The sequence below is a fragment of the Mus caroli genome, chromosome 8, assembly GCF_900094665.2.
Source record: "Mus caroli chromosome 8, CAROLI_EIJ_v1.1, whole genome shotgun sequence".
NCBI lineage: Eukaryota > Metazoa > Chordata > Mammalia > Rodentia > Muridae > Mus > Mus caroli.
This window is the reverse complement of record NC_034577.1, coordinates 72,471,447-72,497,198: the sequence shown is the minus strand read 5'-3', so window position 1 is coordinate 72,497,198 and position 25,752 is coordinate 72,471,447. Positions and strand designations below refer to the sequence as shown.

Genomic DNA, 25,752 nt, shown 5'->3' with positions numbered 1-25,752 from the left:
CATTCAATTCTCTCTTTAAAGTGAGGTGAAGGTCCTGGCCTTGCATGCACTTGATCTACTCTGACATGAGTCCAAAATCTCAGATCTTTTATTTGGGGGGAGGGTAGGAGGAGACTCTAGTCTACCCCAGGCTGGCTTAGATCTCACTTTCTGATTCAGGCTATTCTCTAATTTATAGCAGCCCTCCTTCCTTGGGCTCATAAGTAAGATTACAAGTGAGCCACCATGCCCTACTCTTCTTACCTTTCCATCTTACAGTGTCCTCATACCTCCATGGTATTCTGCATTGTCAGGACTACAGTGTACCTTTCTTTCCTTTACGGGTGGCAGGTTACTTTTTTTTTTAATTTTACCATATCATAAACAATGCTTGGGTATACATTTAGGGGAGGAGGTTGCAATGCTATGGATCAAACCCAAGGCATACACTAGGCAAGAGTTCTACCTCTAAGGTATCATCCCAGCATGAGAATACAACATACTGCTATAGGTTTTATTTTGCTTTTTTTTTCCTTGAGACAGTCTTATTATATATACTTTTCTGACCTCTATATTAACAGAGATCTGCCTCTGCCTATCTGCCTGTCTGCCTGTCTGCCTCCCAAGTGCTGTAATTAAAGTAGCATGTACCACCATACTAAGTTTGCATTTACCTTTTGAAACAGCATCTCCTACATCACAGACTGCCCACCCCCAAACTTGATAGTAGCCAAGGATGACCTTTAGTTTCTGACCCTCATCTCAAGAGCTGGAATTTGTAGCAGTGTCAACTTTCAAAGTGTTGATGATCCATCCCAAGGCTCTGTACATGGCCAACTAAAAAGCACTCTACCAGCTCAACTCAGTACCTGCCCCGACGTGAATGTACTCTTCAGAAATACATGTATCTTCCTTAGTCTCTGTATAATGCCTACAGATTTTTCTGACAAGCAGCCCTGCAATAGTTGGAAGATAGCTAATAGCAACTGTGCCAATGACTTAGAACCATTACTGTTATGGTGAGAAGTCAGGAAAAAAGAAAACAAAATTTGTGTAGAGAATGGAGGGCACCCAGATAACAGCAGTTAGTGTACATTGTACTTGGGATCCTCATACTTTTTAAAACATTTAAATCTTAAAAGCAAAAAAAAAAAGTTGTGCACTACTAGAAACCCAACACTTGGGGGCCTACAATAGAATATTGCCACAAGTTTAAGGCTAGCTTGGGCAACACTGTGAGACCCTGTCTTGAAAGACTGACAGAGACGGTACTCCAGCCCTAAGGTAAATGGCTGGGCAGCGCTGATGTCGTGGTGGTGTTCTCTCGGTCACTGGCTTATGTCCTCAGTATTTATGTTTTCGTTTGTAGTCATTGAGATGAGATGGCTCAGATGTATATTCTCCACGAGTCTGGCAACCTAAGCTCACTCCTCAGATCCCACATACACATATATACATGCTCACACATTAATATAAATAAACTTTTTAGAAGGATGCAAATTGCTCCTTGTGTTAATATTTGATGGAGGGTTACAGCCATGATGAGTATTTCCAATGTTAGATTCCCCCAACTAATGAATCATGAATTGAGATTTTTTAAGCCTTCAGAAACCTAAGAATTTTCCTTACTCTTATATTAGTATGTAATCCATCTAAATAGATTGCTTCACCGGGTTTCATAAACATGTAGCCTGGCTGCTTTCCAAAGAGTTGTACTGGTCTTCAGTGTGCTACACAGCTAGCTTTAGAAAGCGGCTTCATCAGAACCCAGATTCCTTTGTCTTTTTTCCATTGAAGTGACTTGATATTTACTAAAGGAAATAGATGGTAATGTAAAACAGATCATTAGAATATTTGCATAGTGAGTGTCTGTTATGATCGGGGGTTTCCTTGTGTTGCCATTGTGTATACGATTTTAAAGAAGCATAGGCACGGCACCTACCTGCTTCAGGGTTCAGAATGTAGCCTCTTTAAATGGTGTCTTTCATATTACATTGCTTACCAAAAAGCAAAATCTTCATTGCAGACATCAGATGTCTGATTTTTAAACTCCTCTTATAACATTTACTGTTGAACAAATTTTTGATATCCCTATATCAAGCATCCATTAGAAATTTGGCAGCCTGGCGTGGTGGCGCACGCCTTTAATCCCAGCACTCGGGAGGCAGAGGCAGGTGGATTTCTGAGTTCGAGGCCAGCCTGGTCTACAAAGTGAGTTCCAGGACAGCCAGGGCTATACAGAGAAACCCTGTCTCGAAAAACCAAAAAAAAAAAAAAAAAAAAAAAAAAAAGAAATTTGGCATTGGGCTGGTGAGATGGCTCAGTGGGTAAGAGCACCTGACTGCTCTTCCGAAGGTCCAAAGTTCAAATCCCAGCAACCACATGGTGGCTCACAACCATCCGTAACGAGATCTGGCGCCCTCTTCTGGAGTGTCTGAAGACAGCTACAGTGTACTTACATATAANAAANAAATCTTTAAAAAAAAAAAAAAAGAAATTTGGCATTTATGAGAAGTGATCATTTATCATAAAGTCTTATGGGAATATATTGCTTACAAGACCAGAAAGTGCTTCAAGACAGGCCACAGTTACATTCATTTCTGTATATTTCTTTTACTAGAGAAGCTCAGTAAACAGAGTCACAAACTGAATGGTTGCTTACTGTAACTCTTGCTACTCCTAACTAATGTTGAAAGTACTTTAAATACTGATAATTGTGTTTTGTTTTGGTTTTTTTCAGAATGATTGACTGGCTGTCCTGGCCATTGGCTCAGCATGTAGATACGTGGGTAATTGCTCTCCTGAAAGGACTGGCAGCTGTTCAGAAGTTTACTATTTTGATAGATGTTACTTTGCTGAAAATAGAACTGGTGAGTAGAAGTAGACGAGCCCATTGGAGTGCATAGAATTCTGAGTATGTTCCTAGTTTTGGTTTTGTTTTAAATAGGTTTGGGGGGCAAAAGCCAGTGAAACAGAGATAGTCAATTGAAACTAGTTTGCAGTTTTCAAACAGTTTTCATTCACTTTAGTTGTTTCTCTGTTCTTGTTAGTGTTGGTTTGATGATGTTTGTTTTCCATCTTCTGGTTTTTAGAGACAGTCTCACTATGGAGCCCAGACTGACCTCAAATTCACAATCCTCATGTCTTAACCACACAAATAGAAAGGCACCATGCTTGGCTCCAAGAGCTCTTAAATGCAAAATGTCAGACTTCTAGCACTACGCCCCACCTAACTGCCTTGAGACTCTGCACTCTGTGTTGCCAATGCAGGACACAATTGATCACAATTTTTCTTTTGAGTTTTGGTTTTTCCCAGTGCTAGGAATCCAGCCCAGAGTTAGGCAAGCTTCACCCCTGATCTACATCCTCAGCCAAGTCACTCCCTCATTAAAACACTGTCTTTGTTTAATTCCCAGGACTTTATGCCCTCTTGACTCTTGTCTTTTGCTGACATTACCAGGCTCTGTTTTAACTTATCTTTGGTCCACTTTCTTCTTAATCCATACTTACTGCAAGTGTTCTATACCATACAGTAACCATAGATGCTGCATGGATTTAAATAAGGTGTCTAACTTAAGGCATAACAGATTTATATTTTAGTTTACTATTTACCCTTAAATTAGGTATTCATTTTGTCTTAGTTACTATTGTATTACTGTGAAGAGACACCATGACTATGGTGATTTGAATAGAATGGCTTCCATAGACTCATATATGTATGGGAGTGGCACTATTAGAAGGTGTGGCCTTGTTAGAGGAAGTGTGTGCTGGAGGGGAGGGGGCTTTGAGGTCTCCTATGCTCATGCTCTGCCCAGACACAGTCCCCTTCTGCTGTCTGCAGATGAAGATGTAGAACTCTCAGCTCCAGCATTATATCTTCCTGGTCTCTGTTCCCGCCATTACAAACCAGCCCCAATTAAATGTTTGTTTGGTTTTTTTGTTTTGTTTTGTTTTGCTTTGTTTTGTTTTAATAAGAGTTGCTTCATGGGGATGGAGAGGTGGCTCAGCAGTTAGGAACACTGACTGTACTTCCAGAGGTCCTGAGTTCAATTCCCAGCACATCGTAGCTCACAACCATCTGTAATGGGACCAGATGCCCTCTTCTGGTGTGTCTGAATTCAGCTATAATGTAATTATATACATAAAATAAATAATTCTTTTTAAAAAAAGAGAGTTGCTTCAATCATTGTGTCTGTTCACAACAATGAAGCCCTAACTAAGGCAGTGACCAAGAAAAGCTCTTATAAGAGAAAGCATTTAATTGCGGCTGACTTACAATTTCAGAGGATTGGCCCATGATCCTCCTGGCTGGAAGCAGACAGACATAGCTCTGGAGCAGTAGTTGAGAGCTTTGAATCCTGATCTTCAGACAGCAGACAGACAGAACCTGGACTTGGCATGGAAACCTCAAAGCCCACCCCCAGTGACACACCTCCTAGTCCTTCTAATCCTCAAATAGCTCTACTCCCTGCTGACTACGCATTCAAATATGGCTTTGGGGGCCACTCTTAACTCAAACCATCACACATTGATTCAGTTATCTAAACTCAGATCTTTCTCTTTTGCTTTTCTTCTTTTCTTAGTGGGAAGGGGGACTAGTAGAGATATTTTAGATTTTGTTTGTGTTTTTTTCCATAAAAAGTTATTACAGCAAAAGAAAGATAGAATACATTACACAGACACATGTTCTGACTGACTAACTCAGGAAGTGAGTAGCCTATACTCGAGAATACTAAATTCATATAAATCCACACTCTGACTACTGATTTCTACTCCCAAACCTGGTGCTCTCCCTCATGATAAATAGCTATTTGAATAGCTTCCACTCACTTGGGCCATAGTCTTTGGAGTAACCCTTCTCTTTTTACTGTCTATCAAACACTGTCCTATAAAATTTACTAACTTTAAATGCCCAGAATCCTACTACTCCTTTAACCCATTTCATCCCTGTTGCTGGTGTAAAGTCATCATCTCTTGTTACATTGATTTCAGCAGCTTCCTTAGTCCTGCCTTTAGTTCCTTACATATGTTACACAAGAGCTCCCGTTGCTGTCTTCTGTCATCCTATCTCCAGATGTTTTCACCTTCATCTCTTACTTCAGTGACATTGCCCTTAGTTGTCTGGTGCACCAGTCTGGATGGTCTGGGGCCTTTGCAATACTGTCTTGTCTGTTCATAAATGCTCTTGTCCTGTCTGTGGAGCTGATATCCCTCAGTTTACACTCAGCTGTCACATTTTTCTGGGTCATTTTTAACACCCTCTTTAAAATGGCAGACTCCTTTGCTGCCCAGTGTTTGCTGGTCACTGTGTTCTACTTTGTATTTGTAGCATGTATTGCTATTTATTTCTTTTTATTATCTTGTACATGTCCTCTTAGCCATAAGCCATGGATGGCCTATAGTAACTGGAGCAGTGCCAAATAATAGTAGGTGTTCAGTAAATACTGATCGAGTAAACTGAATGATAGCGACCTAGGGAACCGTAAGCTCATTTGCATAATTTTAATTAGTGTGGGAATTTTGAGAATTGTTTAGACCACTAAATTCTCTTTAATTTCAATCCTTTGTTCTTTCATTTTCTTCTAATAATATGTTAGGATAGGACACTGGCATAATGAGCTGTCAGCTATAGAGAAGGGTTAATAAATCTTTAGCTGTGAACTCTGAGGATGGTGTCTCCTTCCGCAGGTTTTTAACCGACTTTGGTTTCCTCTCGTGAGACCTGGTGCTCTTGCAGTCCTCTCTCATATGCTGCTTAGTTTTCAGCATTCTCCCGAGGCATTCCATGTGGTAAGTACGGTGGAAGCTCTCTGAACCAGAAATGCTTGTTCTCAAAGTATAGCTCATAGTGGATGCTTAATGAAAAGACTGTAGGTTAGCTTTATAGTATGTCATGTAACTACAAATTCTTAACAGATTGAGTTTGTAGAATATCCTCACAAAGACAGTATTTTGAGAAAGTTTGTACTTCACCAAAACAACCCCACTCAACAACCATTGCCAGCAACTGAAGTTACCGCTATAGGGAGCTGTCATCGCAGGGTGCCTTTACACAGCAGCAGTGTAGAATCAAAGTGGCAGAAACTACAGAAACAAGTTAGCCCTAGGTGTAGGGCTTTTTCTTCTTTCTCAGCCCCCTAACCCCATCTTAATGATAGTCACAGTCTACCAACCACCCAAAGCCAATTGCTTGCTGGCTTTGATTTGATTGCAGTTGTGGGTTACTACATGTGAAGAATGACAGAATGTTATTGGAAATCTGTTTGTTTCAGGAAACTGTCATGTGGTTATCTGCATTCTCCAAGGTCTGACCATGTTTTACAGGAGTAGAAACTCAGCAGCAGCCCCTCCCAACCTGAGGGACACTAATACACCATGACAAGTCAGGAGACATGACGAAGAGCAGAGCTAATTCCTCTTGGTTGTGCGCAGCTAGCAAGGTAGCCTCAGCACCCTAGGCTCACATGGGCTAGCCAGTACCTTGTCCTTGGGGGAAATTCACAGACTTTGTTTCAGGGAAACCTTGGCAATAAGTCACTTCATTTCATATTTTGGATGAGTGATTTCTGTAGTCATTGCTCTCATAGTAGTGAAATTGATAGTGAAACCATAAGATTCTTTCTTTACCAAATGACTCAATTTTGAGCTAGTTTACTTAAATATACAAACAAACTGTCTTGTAAAATGTCTACAAAATGTCCTGTCTTCTGACATCATCATGTACAGGATATTTGAATGAAGGCTTCTTTTCTTTTCAAAAGTTGTGGGAAAGGAATTACAACATATGGCCTTGCACACTGGTGCCACTCCTTAACCTCTGTGGAGAATCACATAGGCTCTGCTGAAATCTTACTCCCTTTTCTTACAGTTTGTTAAAAGAAGATACTTCCTTACCTTTTGTATTGTGTTTTTCCTCTATCTCTTTCTGAAAAAGGAAGTTGAAATAACAAAGTTGAAATGTTTGGCTGAAATTTTAGCTATTGGATTAAAGCAGTTTTAAATCACCTATTTAAGAACTATCTAGGTTTGAAATGTGAAGTTTTTGACCTAAGTAAAGCCTGAAAATCAAGACCTAGTACTGTGTGAATACTCTGCAAAACTCAACTAAAGCTAGCTTGGAAACCCAGTATGAAGCTCCATGTGGGGAGGGTTTTATGTGATGTAGGTACATCTGAGCAGTAGCCTGGGATGAACAGCGTACTCGTTCATTACATTTCCTGTTTAGAAATCTGAGAATAGCCGGGCATGGTGGTGCAAGCCTTTAATCCCAGCACTTGGGAGGCAGAGGCAAGCGGATTTCTGAGTTCGAGGCCAGCCTGGTCTACAGAGTGAGTTCCAGGACAGCCAGGACTATACAGAGAAACCCTGTCTCGAAAAACCAAAAAAAAAAAGAAAGAAAAAGAAATCTAAGAATAATCCAGGAAGTTCTGATATGTGTTGTTACAGGCCCAGCTGCTTTTCATATATGTGTTTTAGGGGTTTTTTTTCCCCGAAACAGGGTTTCTCTGTGTAACCCTGGCTGTCCTGGAACTCACTCTGTACACCAGGCTGGCCTCGAACTCAGAAATCCGCCTGCCTCTGCCTCCCAAGTGCTGGGATTAAAGGCATACGCCACCACCGCCCAGCTTCATATACTTCTTATAAAAAGGAAAATTTATTTTAGACAGATCTGTGGTGCATAGTTAAAATGGAAAAAAAAAGCAAAATTAGTAATTATATGTATTTCCTCAAGTAGTTGAATGAGTATTGCAGTAATTTCTAAATGCATTTAATTTCATACATTAAAATATTTAAATTTGGGAGCTAGACATATAGCTCAGTGTTTAAGAGCACTTGTTGAACAACCCAGGCTCAGTTTGCAACACCCACACTGTGATTCATAACCGTCTGTAACTACAGTTTCCGGGGCTCTGACACTGTCTTCTGACCTCTCTGGGTATTCACCTTTGTTTCAGGTAACACTCATACACATGAAATCTAACTTGGAAGCGTTTAGAAGGCATCAGCCTGCTTGTGTGGCAGTCTGCACTGCTGGGAAAGGACTGCATCTCATTTCCTTGTTGGTGATGAGAGTGGCCATTGACAATGTGATAGGAGACAAGACTGCAGCCTGGTTGTGAAGGCCATTTCTCAACTGGAAGAGCTTTGGAAGACTTGAAACTATGAAATTCACTTTTAGAGTCCTTTTCTTTCATCTTTCTCCCTTTACCTCTGAGAAAACAAAATAATTTTGGATTTCGGTCTAGTTTAGCAAGAAAGTGACAGATTTTAGTTTTATGAGATTATCACTGAGATGTGTAGGAAACGTAGAAATGAGAGCCAGGGATATTCTCAGTGATAGAGCACTCTTCTAAGATGCAGGAGTACCTGGGTGGTATCTTCGAGGTGAGGAGAAGGGAGGGAGGAAAACCAGCCAAAAGAACAAACTCATTAGAATCTGGTAGCTGGCATGTCCACACCCCAGGCAGCCACAGGTAACTGAGGAAAGCTGATGAGAACACAGCACAAAATCATAAACTGAGAAAGGGGTACTAGGATCATTGGATCCAAGGGAGGTGTGTTATACCTCAGCAGTTAAGAGCTTGGCTACTGTGCCTGTGGATCTGCACTTAATTCCCAGGACACAAATAGTACTCCACGTGACTGGAACTCTACTTCCGGGGAACCTGATGCCCACTTATGATCTCTGTGAGCACTAGGCCAGGCACACATGTGGCACATGGATATATGTGCAGGGGAAATATCCAAATGCATAAAGTTAAAATATAGAGAGAGGGTAGGGAATGAAAGTAAGTAGAGTGTGTATGTGTGTGTATGAGTTATCCAAGAAAGCTTTAACTAATGAAAGATTAAAATTTTAAATCATAAATTTAAATTGTGCACTTTTTGTGCCAACTCCTTTCCAACCACCCAATTCTGGAACACAAACCTAAAAGTTGACAATGTGGTACTACACACACCTGCTATAGTATGACCACATCAGTTAACTGCCATAGAATTCAGGTTTTAAAAGATGGCATAAAAGGTACAATGTGACTTAATGCATTGACACAGAATAAATCCAGACAGTGCAGGACAGCAATTAACAGTGGTTAATTGCAGAATCTGACCACTGATTGGGGGCCGCAAGAAAGGGAGCTGATTGGGTCAGTACCAGCTGTTCTTAGTACTGTTTGGTGAGACAACCCTGATAGAGTAGTGAATACAGTTTATCGGGATTTGGAGCTGCAAAGATATTATGCATACAGAACCTGGGACACCTTTAGTTCAGAAGTATACTTATTATATGGTATCAGATTATGATTAATAATTAGTTGAAAAAATATTCTATCTTGATGTCAGCCGTTTCTGTAAAATAGAATTTTCATTTTGGCTATCTCTTAAATCTTTGATTGTATAAGAGTTGGTATTTAGACTAATTTTAAGTGAAAGAGCATTATTTTACCGTTTACCAGTATTAAATATTTTAATAATGAGCATTATTTTTGGAGCAGCTGTTTTGTTAATAAGGATATGATCTATCTAAGGTATTATTCCTGTTATTATCAAACAATATATTCTTATTACCTGAGCACAATTTTAGTTACATACAGAGACTTTTGAAGTACACATTGCTATGTACTTTTTTCAGTTTTTTTTCTGTTGAAATTTTTAAGCTTAACACTAGATGGAGCTCTTTCACTAATTTCAGTTGTGGGATGTTCATTGTATTGTTTTTTGTTTTTTGTTTTTTTCCCCGGGAGTTTTAACATTGTTCTGTTAAATAATCTGGTTGGGTTGTGGTGTAACTCATTAATAGAGCACTTGCCTGGCATACACAAGGGTAAGGCTTGAGCCATGGTACTCAAAAGAGGTTTTTAAAAAACAATTTATCTATTCAATAGAATGACCATCACACTTTTACCTGAAAGTGTTTTTTTTTTTAATGCAACAATGACTGAAACTCCTTTGTACATGTAGTTTGTATTTTAGGTGGATTGTGTGCATAATTCATACAGAGATCAAAAGACAATTTACGGGGGTCAGTTCTCTGGATCAAATTCAGGTCCCTAGCATTTGGTAGCAAGGACCTTACCTGTTAAGCATCCCACAATCTTTAATTGTATTAAGTAAAAGCATTTTATTTAATATAATTACAGTGTGTGTGGAAGTCAGAGGACAATTTGACAGTGAGTTCTTCCACCATCTAGGTTCTAGAGATTTAACTGAGCTTGTCGGGCTTGGTGAGAAATAGATGCTTTTTACTGCTGAGCTGAAGGAAGGACAAGCATATTAAATGCAATTACAGAAGCTGGAGAGAGAGCTCAACATTAAGAGTGCTTGCTAGAGGACCTGAGTTCAGTTCTCAGCACCCAGGCCTATGTGGTTCACAAGCACCTGTAACTCCAGCTCTAGGGGAGTTCAAAACCCCCTTCTGTTCTCTGTGGGCATGCGCGCACGGGCACACACACACACACACACACTTAGACATACACATGTAAATAAAAAATAAAATTTTAATGCAATTACAGTTATATAACTTAAAAAATTAGATTTAGCTTGCCAATTGAACAGTGTATGACTTTAAGGAAAAAAGTGATGAAACGTATAGAAGAGTATGTGTTTATCATGCAGTGATTGCATTCTGCTGTCAACTTGTGTGAATTATAAGTGCTTATCCCGGTTCTCTCTTCAGATTGTCCCTCATATAGTTAACTTGGTTCACTCCTTCAGAAGTGATGGCCTGCCTTCCAGCACAGCCTTCCTAGTGCAGTTAACAGAGTTGGTTCACTGTATGATGTACCATTATTCCGGATTCCCAGATCTCTATGAGCCTATTCTGGAGGCAGTAAAGGTATGACAGCTTTGTACCAGGCTTGGTGAGCGACGACATATGATATAAGGAACAGATTTGGTAAAATGTATTCCTTTACTGTAATGAGCTGTTTTTAAGATGGTGGTTTCATTAATGTCAGGGCATAATCTCTTATTTGCTATCGTCATGCTAGATCAATAACCACATTTCTTAATTATGTTGTGTCATCAAGAAAAAGGTGTCACTTTAAATTTATGAGCTGTTAAAGAAATTGGTTGGTGAGGGAATTCTGCACTAGATGCATGCAGACATCAGTTCTGCTTCAGTGTCAGACATGGGCAACAATTAGTCCATCTTCTTAGAAGCAAGGCAATACTCGATTCCCTCCTGTTTTGATTGTTCTGTGTTGTACACTTTATGAATGTCTATATTTTTTAGAATTTCTATTTAAATTATGTTACCTTGATTTTCAAGTTTATAAAAGATAGGTTCTAAAAAGGTGGTAAATCTGTTTGTGTTGAGGAGTGGATGACTGCAAATTCAGAGCCTGGCCAAGAACTTGGAGAGCTAAACTCAGGCTTAGTCAGAAGTTATTAGATATCAATTCTAATCATGATATTAATATAGCAAATACAATATATAGGCCTCATTGCCTTACTAATGTATATAAGATAAATTAAGGACATGCTGTTTTTGCATCTGTTCAGCTAACTGAGACTAAGAACTAGGTCTGGGTCACAAGGCAGTTAGGCCTGTGTGTAACTGGTATGACACTGCCCTTTCAGAAGTAAATGGTACACAGAAGCATTTGCTATGGACTTGAGAGATTGTTACTGCCTTCCCTCATTGCTGCCATGTCTATTGACTGGTATTCTTCCGTCTTCCAGTACTCAGAAACAAAGGGCTTACTCTTAGCCCAAGGAAAGTATTTTCAAGTAGCTGTCAGCAGTAAAAACAAACAAGACAAAAGCAGCTGAAAATGCCATCTCAAAGTGTCAGTCCTCTGTGGGGTCAACAGTAGATGATGACCTTGGTGACCTAGGGTTCTGTTGCTGTGAAGAGACACCATGACTACAGCAACTATCCTAAAGGAAAATATTTAATTGGGAGTGGCATACAGATCAGAGGTCTATTTCATTATCATCCTAGTGGGAAACAGGTGGGACATAGTGCTGGAAAAGGAGCTGGGAGTTCTACATCTGGATCAGCAGGCAGCAAAAAGAGACCTGTCTTGAGCATGAGACTTCAGAACCTACCTCTAGTGACATACCTCCAAAGCCACGTCTATTCCAACAAGGCCACACCTAACAGTCCCCCTTCCTATGGTCCAAGGGGGTAGGGGTGGCATTTTCTTTCAAACCACCACACTTGGTCTAGAAAAGCTAATCATTTAAGCATAAATGATTTTTCCAGCATCTCTTATTGCCCATTGTTCTGCTGGGGCATGAAATCATTTGCACTTAGATTTTTATTTCCTTATTCCCTGCTTTACTAAGTGAGAGGACTGTGTGTAGTAGTAATTTTCTAGATGGCAACCATGAGATTGAGTTTTACTTTTCACAGTCGGATCTTTATGTACTCCCTTTTCATCCTTACTGTAGGCTGCCATTTCTAAGGGCTGATACTGGGTACACCAGAGTCATACTCTGTTTTCATCATAGAATTTGAATACAAGTAATTGACATGCGACTTGAACTCATTGTTCCATTGACTTTTAAAGTATTTTAAGACAAGCATGATATTCCGTGCCTGTGATCTCAGCACTTGGGATACTGGGGCAGGAGAATTACTGTGAGTTCGTGGCCAGCTTAGGCTATTGAGATTTTTGTCTCAAAAAAATTAAATCCCTTAAGATTCTGGGAGGCATTTGTCCCCAAGTCTATTTTGTGGATGCTGTGATAAGTGACTCAGAGGAAGGGTTTCTGTGGCTTACAATCCAAGGGCCTTTTCCATCACTGTATGGAGTCATGGTAACAGGAGCAGCTCTCAGCTGTAATGAGAGCTGTCCATCCCTGAGCAGAGAAGGACAGACAGCCCACATTCAGGGTGAGTCTACTTCTAGTTAACCCTCTCTAGAGACAACCTCACACACATACCCAAAATGACCTCCTTGTTTTTAATTCAGTAAAGTCAACAATTGAAATTAGCTATCTCCTGTAGTGTGATGTTTTAAAGGCTGACTGTATGTTCTCTGTCATGCACAGAATGAGTGAGAGCAAAGACAGCTCAAATGTCAGTAGGGAAGTCCCACATTGTGTTGTTGAGTTGTTTACTAAAAAAATAGTTTTCTCTTTACTTTTTAAACTTTTTTTTTCTTTATGATCTAGGATTTTCCTAAGCCCAGTGAAGAGAAGATTAAGTTGATTCTCAATCAAAGTGCCTGGACTTCTCAATCCAATGCTTTGGCATCTTGCTTCTCTAGACTTTCTGGAAAATCTGAAACTGGGAAAACTGGTCTTATTAACCTGGGAAACACGTGTTACATGAACAGTGTTTTACAAGCATTGTTTATGGCTACAGAGTAAGTTCAAATGTGAACTTTCTGATTTGAAGTAGAAGTAAGTAGGTGCTGAGGAGATGGGAAGAGGAGAGAATGGTCCCTGCTCCCATGTAAGCAGCATAAGTGTTCACAGTGCCATCAGTTGCCTCAGTTAAAAAATGAAACTGTTCTTAATGCCTAGGGACATTGAAATGCCAGCATGTAGATTCTGACCAATTAGATTGTACATTGTACTTAAAATGCCACTGTTTGATTTGTAATCAGTATGACTTGATGTTTTTGTAATGTAACCAAAGGGATTGACTGAGCCTACTCCAAAAAGTTTATATGCCCTACACTACTGGTGACTGGTGCGTTTTACCCTGTTTCCTTGCCTCTACTGTCCTACTGTTTTTTTTTTTTTTTAATTCATATATCATAATTTTTTTTTTTGCTTTTAGGAAACCTAAGCTTTGATTCCATGCCAAGATGTTAGTTCCTGAACAGATTATGCATTCGTGTGAATTTTCTTTCAAGCTCATTTTCTTTTGAATGCAAAAAACCTGAAATCAGTCCTTAGCTGAGTGATATCCTTGTGCTGGAGACACAGCTGCTAGGGTGCCTGTTGCTAGTGCAGCACCTGCCTGTGCATGACCCCAGCACCTCATAAATAAAGCCAGGCTTGCTGTTGTGCATCTGTAATCCCAGCACTTGGGATAAAGCAGAAAGACCTTTATGGTGATTCGTGTCTACATGATGTGTGTAAGGCTAGCATAGACTACATGAGGCTCTGTCATCCCCCCCCAAAAAAAAATTGTCCTTGAAGATACAAAATAATTTTCAACTTTTCCTTAAATAGTTCCAATTGAGCTGACCCAAAGATGGAAGCTGTTAGTAAGTACTTAAACACTGTTAGGTGTGGGCTCAGCTTTAGGGTTTTGTTGTTTGTCCCAGACTATGAAACCCAAGTGCCTGGGCTTCCATTCAGTTTTCTTGTTGGTTAGTTTGTATTTGACAACTTGTTTTAAGACAAAGGGATACTCTTAGACACACATGGTATTAAATGTAAGACTGAAGAGTCCATAGCTCACCACCAGAGGTCACCTTGCTAGCCATGTCATCTTATGGAAAGTAGTGACCTAAAGCACTTGTAACTACAAAGTGTTGTGGCAGCCAGTAATGCTATCTCAAAACAGGAAGATCTCTTAAGAAATACATGAATTATTTTCCTTGGTTTAAAAAAAATCAAACTTGTAAAAACCAAGATGCATACATTCTCAAAAATATCTGCTATGTGCATTGTTTTAGAACTTTTTTGTATAGTTATCTAATGCAGAACAGTTGCATTTAATTAATGTATGTGTGTGCACATCTGGAAGTAGCCCTGTTGAAATTTTCCTTGTCAGTCACTTGACATGGTTTTTATCTTTTTTCTTTAAATGTGTTTATTAGTGTTGGGTGGAGACATGCATGCATCCTATGACATGTGTGTAGAAGCCAGAAGAAAACTGTAGAGTCAGTTCTCTCCTTCCACCTTGCCATGGGTTCCTGGACTAGAACTCAGATCATCAGGCTCGCGTGGCAAGCACCTTTCCCAGCAAGCCATCTTGCCAGCCTGACATTTCCTTATCTATATTTTTGGTAAATATCAGAGTGTTTTGCTCATAGTTAACATTTCTCTAACCATGCACAGATGAGATTTTCCTTAACTAGGCTATGCCAAATTATTTTCCCTTAAAACACTACGGGGGGTGGGGGGTGCTCGGAGTGCGCAGATGTTCACCCTTGTAGATGCGCTTAGAGTGCACAGGCTGATACCAGGATAGCTTCCTCAATCACTTCTTGACCTTATGGCTCCTCGTGGAGCCTGGAGTGACAGGAAAAGCACCTTGCCCAGCTTTCACATGAGTGCTGGAGACATGAGGTTACCCAGGGACCATCTTTCTAACCCAAATTTGACCTTTTATACCAATACATGCTTGTACCTGTGACCCTATACCTCTGACAGCACTTGATTCAATCAATCAGTCTTAGATTTTTCACAATTTAGCAAATGTTATTCCTGTTTTCTTATTTTAGGAAAATTAGGTCTTAACCATAGTGGCCTCAAATTCATGATCCTCCTGCCACAGCGCTCTGAGTATTACAGACTACAGATTCACCCCAGATTACAGGCATATGCCACCAGACCTGGCTTGTAGCACACCCCTTTTATCTGAGAAAGAGAAAGAAATTCAAGTGCTTACTGAGGCTGTAGGATCCCCTAGAACTGGAGTTACAGGTGGCTGTGACATGGGTGACATGGGTGCTGGGAACCAAACTCTGAGCCTTCTCTCTGGCACCATGACTTTATTTTTACTTTGTCTATGCTGGTGTTTTTTTTTCCTGCGTGTCTGTCTGTACCCCCACTTTAGGGCCTGGTGCTGTAGAAGCCACAAGAGGGTGTCCAAGCCACTAAAACTAGAGTTACAGCAGACACTTGTGTCTTGTGGGTGCAAGAGCAGCCAGTACTCTTAACTGCTGACCACCTCAAATCATCCTAACTTCATGATGTGTTTTGATGGAAGAATATTTTTTACTTTTGAAATAATCAACTTTAAGTTGATTTTTATAAGTTAAATTAATATTTAGCCAATTTATATTTGCTGACCCAGAAAATAGAACTATGACAGCATCCATACCAGGCCATGTAACAAGAGCCCATTCATTTATTGTCACCCTGCCATCTTTATAAGTCTACAGACAGACACATAGGTAAACATCAGCATAGACAGATGTAAAAGCGAAGTCATGGTGCCAGAGAGAAGGCTGGGAGTTTGGTTCCCAGCACCCATGATAGGCAGCCCACTCCAGCTCCAGAGGACCCTATAGCCTCTAGAAGCATTTGAAGTAAAAGGAGTATGCTAGAAGCCAGGTGTGGTGGCATACACCTGTGATCCAGCACTCAGGAAGTGGAGGGAGAATATGAGTACTCAACAAAGTGTGATAGTAACTTTGTTAGTAAGGGGCTGCCCTATACATCAGGTAACACCGAGGATAACCATTCTTAAACTAGCTTCCTTTGTGCTGCTTTATAAAAAGTGCATGAGTGTATAGATAACATTATATTCTTTTATATTCTTTTTCAGGTTCAGAAGACAAGTATTATCTTTGAATCTAAATGGGTGTAATTCGTTAATGAAAAAATTACAACATCTTTTTGCTTTTTTGGCTCATACACAAGTGAGTATTTATGTGTATAATATGTACATATTAACTGCATGATCATGTTCTTTAAACTATATATCATCATGAGTCTTTTTAACTGATGGAGTTGTGTGTCATGTGTCTTGTCTAAAATAAAGACAGGTGCAAGTGCTCAGGGACTCTGCCTGGACACCTAGAACTCTTGTCTCTTCTCCCTGCTTCCCTTCCCGGCAGAGGATTATCTTGCTAACCAGCTACACATCAAGTCTACTTTCCTGATAATAAAGAATTTCCTTCATGAAAAAATTTTAAAGCTAGGCTTAATGTCATACACCTGTCACTCCAGCATTCAAAAGACGGAGGCAGGACTCTGAGTTGTAGCATGCTCCTATCTCAAAGAGACAAGAGGGGAGGGGTGGAAGAAAGGACTGAAAAGAATGGACTGTGGCTGGGATTTTGTTTTGTTTTGTTTTGTTGGTTTACAGAGACTGAATATATTGATATAATAGTGAACACAAAATAATTATGGTCTAGGCTTTTTTTCTCTGTGGTCCTTTTGTTAATGGTTTTGTTTTACAAGACAATGTTTCTCTGTGTAGCCCTGGCTGTCTTATAACTCCATTTGTAGACCAAGCTGACCTCGAACTCACAGAGATTTGCCTGCCCCTGCCTCCCAGGTGTTGGGATTAAAGGTGTGTGCTACCACACTCAGCTTTTCTTTATTTTCTTTTAGGTATTCTTTTATTGTAATTACATATCTTTGTAGATCATTGTTCATCTCTTAAGCTCTTGAACTTAAAACTTTGTGTTTTGTTCTTTTATATCCACAAATTAATTCAGTAAAGTCAACTTGAGGCAGGGTCTATAGGTCCTTTAGTTAAATTCATTGAACAGACATATTCAGAGGTTCTGTGTATTGTCTGGTAATAATCAAGCGGGGATCTTGCTCTCAAAGAACTTCTAGTTAAGGCTCAAACATACATAAAATGTAGGTATGTTGCTCACATAAAGCATACATCATTATTTTTCTGGTTCACTCTAATTGCCACTGTCTCACAGTCTGACCATGGTTGGGAAATGACAGTCTTTAGAACTGAAATAAATTTCTTAAATGGAAAGAATTGAGAGCAAGTTTGAGATGACTGTAGTGGCTTAGAGTTGGTGATACACTCAGAGGATATGATTCACCTGGAGAAATATGTTAACAAATTAACATCAGGACCCAGGGAAATAAAAACAGCCTCTGAGCCAGGTGTGGTGGCACACTTCTGTATTGCCAGTATTCCAGAGGTGATGGGGGCAAGAGGCTCAGACACAAGTCTCAAGCCAGTCATAATACTACAAAAGCAGCATTAGACCATAACCAAAACCAAGCAACACTAAAACCTCTCTCCCTTTTCCTGTTGTTTTCTACTAATTTACTGAATTAATTTTTATTCTATACTTCGTACATAAACATGTGTGTGCATCTGTGTAGATATGTACACTTTATTTATTTACTAAATCAGAGCTATTAGGAAAGAAACCCTTCAGGAGGTTTCCATGCTTTCAAGAACCAAGAAAGGCACTGTCACTTTATGCCACAAATATTTCAAATACAGAAAGAATCCACATTTTCAGTTTAACCAGGTCTTTTTTTATGTCTGTTCATTTTCGTTTTGTGAGAATACCTGAGATTTGAGCCTGCATGACCCAGGTTCATTATCAACTGCCTTTAAATTTCTGAAAGAAAGGGGCATGGAGAAGAAAGAAGATGGAAAGTAAAGAAAGCAAGCAAGCAGAGCGAAATAAAGAGAATGAGAGATTATCAAAGTCCTTACCAGCATGCTCCCATCCACACATGTATGACATATGACAGAAATTTTCAGCAAAGTAAATATGTGTGGTTCCTATTGCACACACAATACACACATCATTTGCATTCATTAACATCATTCTAACACCGTTTTTTAAAAAAGATTTAGGGACTCAAAGCCATGTGTGTCAACGAGGGATAAAAGCAGGGACCCTATAGCAGGAGTTAGAGACACCTGAGTCCTGCGGTAATCACCCCTGTGTCCACTTGGTGGTTCCATCTGAGCAGGTCCCATGGCTATGACTAATCTAATGGTTGCTTAATGTAAAAGTTGCCTTGGCTTTGTACCCATGCCTGACATACTTTGGTAAAAATGGAGTATGGGAGTAATCTTTATGAGGTTCAGTCACTGGTTTGTGCTGTAAGAGTCACTTTCTCAAATTTCCTTTCCACAATCAAGAGGGAAGCTTACGCACCTCGGATATTTTTTGAGGCTTCCAGACCTCCGTGGTTCACTCCCAGGTCACAACAGGACTGCTCTGAGTACCTCAGGTTTCTGCTGGACAGGTACAAATAGTTTAAAGTTCATTAAGCTGCCTTCTCTTAGTACCTGATTTCTCTTAATACTGACTTCAGACTTGATCTTTAAAGCACCATGTGTGCCTGTGTGTTTATAAAGTTGTCTCTGTTCTTAGTTTGGCTTTTGTTTTGGATGCTTTCTCTTTAGAGTACCTGTTATCAAAATAGAGCAACAGGATTCCTAAGGGGCAGCTAAAACTTCAGAACTCTTGTCAAATCCCCTCTTAACTACATATCTGTGGGAGCTCAGGCTCTTCTTTGCCTATTTCATCTTGTAAAAATAGATATCAATAAGGAAGGATGCAGTGCAGATACGGAACCCAGCTGTCTTCTGTGGTGCCACATGCTTAGAATACTTAAAAAGTATGAAGCAACGATGCTTACTTAAAAATGCTGGAAATTAATTTGTGATGGTTCATTCTAGGTATATTGTTTTATATATTTTATTGTTTTTAATATAGTAAATATCTTTATGTATGTATGTACATACATATGTTGCTTTTCTGTTGCTTGATAAAATACCATGGCTAGAAACAACACAGAGGAAAAAAGTTTATTTTGGTTCACAGTTTGAGAGAGCATATAGTATGTCATGGCAGAGAATGCCTGGCAGCAGGAATTTGAGACCTGCCTGGCTGTTGGGAAGCAGAGAGAGAAAGGAAAGTGGGACCAGGCTATAAAATTTTCAGAGCCTACCCTCAGCAGTGTATATCAGCAAGGCTAGCTTCATGATCCTTGAGAACAGCACCACCCACTAGGGATGCTGGTTCTATAGGGTTTAGTGGGTTGGGGTTTCTTGTTTGTTTGTTGGGTTGTTTTGTTTTTAATGAATATTAAGCGGTCCTGAGACCAAAATCTTTTAAGAGCCAATTGGTAAACTCTTTAAGAGCTTGGTATTTTGTGGTCTCCTTTAACCAATTCATTAACAATAAGACCTATTTTACCTGCATATTTCTGTGTCCACTCCTTTCTCTGGGATGAATAATTAGTAAAGGTAGTCAGCCTGCACAGCCTGCCTTCCTTCCTGCCTGCCTGCCTGCCTTCCTTCCTGCCTGCCTGCCTTCCTGCCTGCCTTCCTTCCTTCCTGCCTGCCTGCCTGCCTGCCTGCCTGCCTTCTTTCCTGCCTGCCTTCCTGCCTTCCTCAGTGTAGTATTGGTTTCTTGGTGCTAGGCTGCTGAGATGTCAAGCACAGGGAGCTATGTGAGGCAGACTGTGCGTGTGGCTGACTGCAGCTTGGTGTGTGTGTGCTGTATAGCAGCACAGGGGATGTGAGCTGAGTGTGTGTGGAAAGCGAGCATGCTCTTTATGACCTTTCCTATAACTGTTCACACTCTTGCATAAAGGAGGAGAAAACGACTTTAAGCCTTTTACTTGATTGAATTAACATGTTTATAAGCTACCAAGATCTCAAACATAAATACCATTAATCTTGGCTGTGTAATAATATACCCTCTTGCAGACTCCATGAAGAAGAAAAGATCTTGCGAGTTCAGTCCTCACAGAAGCCTTCTGAAGGTCTGGACTGTGCTGAAACTTGTTTACAAGAAGTAACCAGTAAGGTAGCAGTGCCCACAGAGTCTCCCGGTACAGGTGACAGTGAGAAGACTCTAATAGAGAAAATGTTTGGAGGGAAGCTACGGACTCACATCTGCTGCCTAAACTGCGGGAGTACCTCACACAAAGTGGAAGCCTTCACAGATCTTTCGCTAGCCTTTTGTCCTAGCCCTTCTGTGGAAGACCTGTCTTTCCAAGATACAGCTTCGTTACCCAGTGCTCAAGACGATGGGCTAATGCAAACCAGTGTCGCTGACCCAGAAGAAGAGCCAGTAGTTTATAATCCAGCAACAGCTGCCTTTGTCTGTGACTCAGTTGTGAATCAAAGAGTATTAGGCAGTCCTCCTGTTGAGTTTCACTGTGCTGAAAACTCCTCTGTCCCTGAAGAATCTGCAAAGATTCTCATCAGTAAAGATGTACCTCAGAACCCAGGAGGTGAAAGCACAACTTCAGTGACTGACTTACTAAACTACTTTCTGGCTCCAGAGGTTCTTACTGGGGAGAACCAATACTACTGTGAAAGTTGTGCCTCTCTACAGAACGCAGAGAAAACTATGCAAATCACGGAGGAGCCTGAGTATCTTATCCTTACGCTCCTGAGATTCTCCTATGATCAGAAGTACCATGTGAGAAGAAAAATTTTAGACAATGTGTCACTGCCTCTGGTTTTAGAGTTGCCAGTTAAAAGAACTGCTTCCTTCTCTTCCTTGTCGCAGAGTTGGTCTGTAGATGTTGACTTCACTGATATTAATGAGAACCTACCTAAAAAATTAAAACCTTCTGGGACTGAAGAAGCTTTCTGCCCCAAATTAGTGCCCTACCTATTAAGTTCGGTTGTTGTGCACTCTGGTGTGTCCTCTGAGAGTGGCCATTACTACTCTTATGCCAGAAACATCACAGGTACAGAGTCTTCATACCAGATGTGCCCCCAGTCTGAAAGTCTGGCATTAGCACCCTCCCAGAGTTGTTTACTCGGGGTAGAAAGCCCCAATACAGTCATTGAACAGGACTTGGAAAATAAGGAAATGTCACAAGAGTGGTTTTTATTTAATGACAGCAGGGTGACATTTACTTCATTTCAGTCAGTTCAGAAAATCACAAGTAGGTTTCCAAAAGACACAGCTTATGTGCTTTTGTACAAAAAACAAAGCAGAGCTAATGGCGTAGGCAGTGACAGTCCAGCCAGTGGTGTCTGGGTCAATGGAGATCCACCCCTACAGAAAGAGCTGATGGATGCCATAACAAAGGACAACAAGCTGTATTTGCAGGTGAGTTGCAAGCACAGATAGCATTTCTGAACAGTACTGAGTAACAGACTTAATCCAATGGTCTAACTTTAAAGTTGACACATTTTCCAGGGATACTGAAGCCTAAGATTGGATGTATGTAATTCCACTCATCATACATGTAGTATGAAATATTGCCAGCTATCTGCAATACACAAGACTTTATTTTTAATTGCAGAGCTGTGCCTCAGTTGTTTATAACTGCAAATGATGTCATGTTAGTTACAAAGTATTATCAAATCATGCCATACAGAAACAGAAACTTGATACAATGTTCTGTTTCCTCCTGCCGGGAAGAGAGTTTTTTTTGGTTTTTGTTTGGTTGGTTTTTTTTTTTTTTCTGTTTTTATTTATTGTGGGGCGTGGTACAGCCGTGGAGGTCAGAGGCAACTGTACAGTCAGTTTTCTCCATCCACCTCCATGGGTTCTATTGTACACAGACCCTTAGGCCTGCACAGCAAACAGGCTGAACCACAACACCAACTTTAACTCCTGCAGGCTCTTTTTGTCTGTATTTTAAGGAAAATGTATTAACATTCAGATGAATCAGATAAAGAATTTAATGAATATGTGAAGGATGTTTGTGTTCTTCAAAGATTTACCACAGAGCCAAGGAATAAAGAATAAATAAAGAATAAAATTTACTGAGGAAAAGCTATGGAGCAAAAGTTTCATGAGAGGGGTTTGTCAAGAGTATGTCCTTTTCAGCCGGGCGTGGTGGCGCACGCCTTTAATCCCAGCACTCGGGAGGCAGAGGCAGGCGGATTTCTGAGTTCGAGGCCAGCCTGGTCTACAAAGTGAGTGCCAGGACAGCCAGGGCTACACAGAGAAACCCTGTCTCAAAAACCAAAAAAAAAAAAGAGTATGTCCTTTTCAAGAAACTACTTCCTTTGATGTTAATTGGTCCTCAAATTTGTTTGGTTTTGTGTGTATGTATGAGAGAGAGAGAGAAATTTCTCAACTTTCTATCAACAAAAAGAGCCACCAGAAGCTAGGTGTGGTGAGGCCTGCCAGCAAGTCAAACAGGAAGGGACTGGAGGCAGGAAGATTGAGTGCCAGTTGGAGTCTGGCATGTGACACCTAAGGAGACCTTATCCACAAAACAGAAAAGGAACCACAGTAAATTATAAATGAAATTACAGGGCTATTCAAAGGCTTTCACATTTAGTGAATTACAAACTATCTAAAGGATGATACATGATACATTTTAAAGGTGGTATGGCAGTGTTCTAGAGTGTTACAGAAATTAACTTTGCAAAATAATGAGAATGTTAGAACTAGACTGACTTACCATTAACACTTATGCAGATGGCTTAATATCCAGATAAAAGAAATAGAATGTATCCGGTCATCTCTTCCTTGCCTGTGTCACTCAGCCTTACAGATCACAGTATTTGAAGGTTGGAGGTTGCGAGAAGAGACTAAGACAAAATAGGAAGATGTATAAAATAAAATGTATACTACAAGGCCCGGTATGCCCTTCCTTCTGAAGAAAACAGATTATCAATGTTACAATGTTTATCAGATGAGAAGCTGGCTGGTTTCCACGATTGAGCTGGCAGGCATGTTTTATAGCCACAGCTACTCCTCCTTGGATACAGTCCAAGTCCGCAGATTGCTCTGGCTTACCCATTTCTTCGAGCCATGTGGCATTTGACCATGAGCAGCCATTCTTCTCATTGTTGATTTAGGGCCAGTTTTGCACCCTACCTTGTGATTCTGCCGTTATTTATTCACAGATGCGCTTTTGTAAAACTGTATAATGATTTTAACTATACATTTTTTTGAATGAGTATGTGTGTGCATACATGTTGTTCACATGTAGAAGAAAGAGAAGTTTGTGGGAGTCAGTTCTTCTACCATGTGGGCTCCAAATATGGAACTCATATCATTAGGCCATCTCAGATTCCCAGTAACTAATAATGTTCTAAAATAAGAGCAAAATAGTGTTTTATTAAGCATCTGACATGTACTTGACACATAGGCAAACATCATTGATTTCCTGGGAAACTTTCAAATAAATTAGTGGGGAGAGTTCTGTACAGAGATAGGCCTCACTTACTTACTGCTGTTCCTCCAAATCTGCCTGACTCTTTAACCTCGGGAAGCAGTAGAGGGGAAACTCAGACATCATTTCCAACCTGTCATACTCACACACTAATAAAATGGGTTATAGATGTTGAAGAATTCCGTTCCTTTTGTACTAGAGGGTTCGCAGGAGTTGACCCTCCTCTGTTGTAAAGTATTGTTACTACAGTTACCTGAGGAATTTGTCCTCTCTGCCTTGTTTTCTCCAAAGGTAACTATGTACTTTAGTGGGAGATAGCAAAGATAGATGTCAGTTTTTATTTTATTCTATCTTATTTTGTTTAGTTTTTTTCAAACAGGGTTTCTCTGTGTAGCCCTAGCTGTCCTAGAAATCTCTGTTGACGAGGCTGTCCTCCAAGATTGCCTGTCTCTTCCTCCTGAGTACTAGGATTAAAGACGTGTGCATGTCTTGGTGTCAGAGTTTTTAAATGAAGTGTGCCTGCTTGGTAGAGACTAACACAGTCTGAGAAGGTGCGTGTATGTGCCATACTCCTCCGTTCTACTTAGCTAATTAATTTTATAAACATTACTTTTAATTTTAGGAACAAGAATTGAATGCTCGAGCCCGGGCCCTGCAAGCTGCATCTGCTTCCTGTTCGTTTCGACCCAATGGATTTGATGACAATGACCCACCAGGAAGCTGTGGGCCAACTGGTGGAGGGGGTGGAGGAGGATTCAATACAGTGGGCAGACTCGTATTCTGACCCTGAGGAACTGAAAATGTATCTGGTCACAAAACATCAATACTGTGGCTGTTAAAATGTCAGGCTGTAACCTATAGCATATCTATCTTTTATTTTTCTTTTCATTAGACCCGAATACTTTGAGAAAATACACTCAGTGGTTGTTTTTATTTTCTTAACAAAAATACATCATGGAAAAAAAAATCTACCTCTTAAACTTCCATTTGCAGTTATGGTTAGACATGCTTGGCCACAAGTATTGAGAGGAAAAGGCATACCTGCTCCCTAATTAAGCTGCATTAAATTTGGTAGAAGGATTTAAATGGTGTATTTTCAGTTGTACTGAACAAAATAATTCACTTATCATTCTTTATACAAGAATTGATGCTAGATATATCTTAAGAAAAATGAAATTCTTATTTCTGGTATAATTACCCCAATATTAAATTCAAGTCTTTGAAAATAGTAGAGATGGTGAGTCTCTGGAGGCGATGCCACCTTCCACCCCAGCTGCCAGTCTCTGAGCTGCTGTCTCTGCTGTCCTCCGAGTTGCACTCCAGATTCAGGAACAAGTGTCATTTACACACTGGCAAGTGAATTCACACAAGGTGCATGACGCCGGAGGGCAGGGTTTTTAACTGAACTTTGTAGGATTTCCAGTTGTCCAAGGACTTTAAAATCCTGTTTCAGGGAGTGTATCTCCTGTGTGTTTTAAAGGAGGTGAGTCTCTGTATGTGCCTTGCAGTACTGTAATTCAAAAATAGGTTCTCTTTGGCTGCGGCGGAAAGTTTTCTAAAACAAAGCGTTAGGAAGGAATTTTGTGCTAACATTAAAATTATAATTTTTTAAGGTATTAGATTTTTCAGAAGTAAAATCTGGTGGTTCTAAACTAGTAAGTGTAATGGTAAATTTCTAACTCTTAGAAAAATTCGGAGGAAATGAAGCTAGTTTAAGTAAAAAATCTTTAATTGATTTGTTACTTAATCTTCACATTAAACATTGATAACATTTTTAGAGTTGTATATTTGGATTTTTTTCCTTTGAGACACATGCCTTACACATAAAATATAATCTGCTTCATGAAATATTAAAATGCCACACCCCACATCCCTACTGTCCTGTTTTGGTTTTCCTTTTTGGTCCTGGGGTGTTTGCTGTTTAGTGGGAGTGTAGGTGGGAGTTTAGGTGTTTAGGTGGAAGGTGTGTGTGTGTGTGTGTGTGTGTGTGTGTGTGTGTGTGTGTGTGTATTGTGGCAGGAAATTGGAAACATGTCAGTCCTCCTGGGACTTGATTATATAGTACTCAAGCATTGTCCCAGAGATCCGTCT

At 40.1% G+C, this 25,752-nt stretch overlaps 1 protein-coding gene and 1 long non-coding RNA gene across 3 annotated transcripts in view; one reads left to right on the top strand and one right to left on the bottom strand.

The window, feature by feature from the left end:
* Usp38 (ubiquitin specific peptidase 38) overlaps positions 1-25,526 on the top strand; it is a 32,314-nt gene extending 6,788 nt beyond the window's left edge. Inside the window, exons 3-10 of the mRNA XM_021170325.2 lie at positions 2,720-2,849; positions 5,668-5,769; positions 10,655-10,813; positions 13,102-13,295; positions 16,382-16,475; positions 18,695-18,801; positions 20,273-21,635; positions 24,284-25,526. Of these exons, the coding sequence (XP_021025984.1) occupies positions 2,720-2,849; positions 5,668-5,769; positions 10,655-10,813; positions 13,102-13,295; positions 16,382-16,475; positions 18,695-18,801; positions 20,273-21,635; positions 24,284-24,445 (2,311 nt within the window). The 3' untranslated portion in view covers positions 24,446-25,526. The remainder of the gene's footprint in view (positions 1-2,719; positions 2,850-5,667; positions 5,770-10,654; positions 10,814-13,101; positions 13,296-16,381; positions 16,476-18,694; positions 18,802-20,272; positions 21,636-24,283) is intronic.
* Positions 5,776-23,012, bottom strand: LOC110300239. Of its 2 annotated transcripts, none has more exons than XR_003837397.1 (4): positions 22,945-23,012; positions 18,711-18,790; positions 6,874-6,904; positions 5,776-5,834 (listed from the first exon to the last, which is right to left on the bottom strand). It is a non-coding gene; the product is annotated as an uncharacterized LOC110300239 (long non-coding RNA). The 2 variants fall into 2 exon arrangements; XR_003837396.1 differs by having other exon boundaries at positions 18,711-18,793; positions 22,945-23,004.
* Positions 25,527-25,752: the final 226 nt, after the last annotated feature.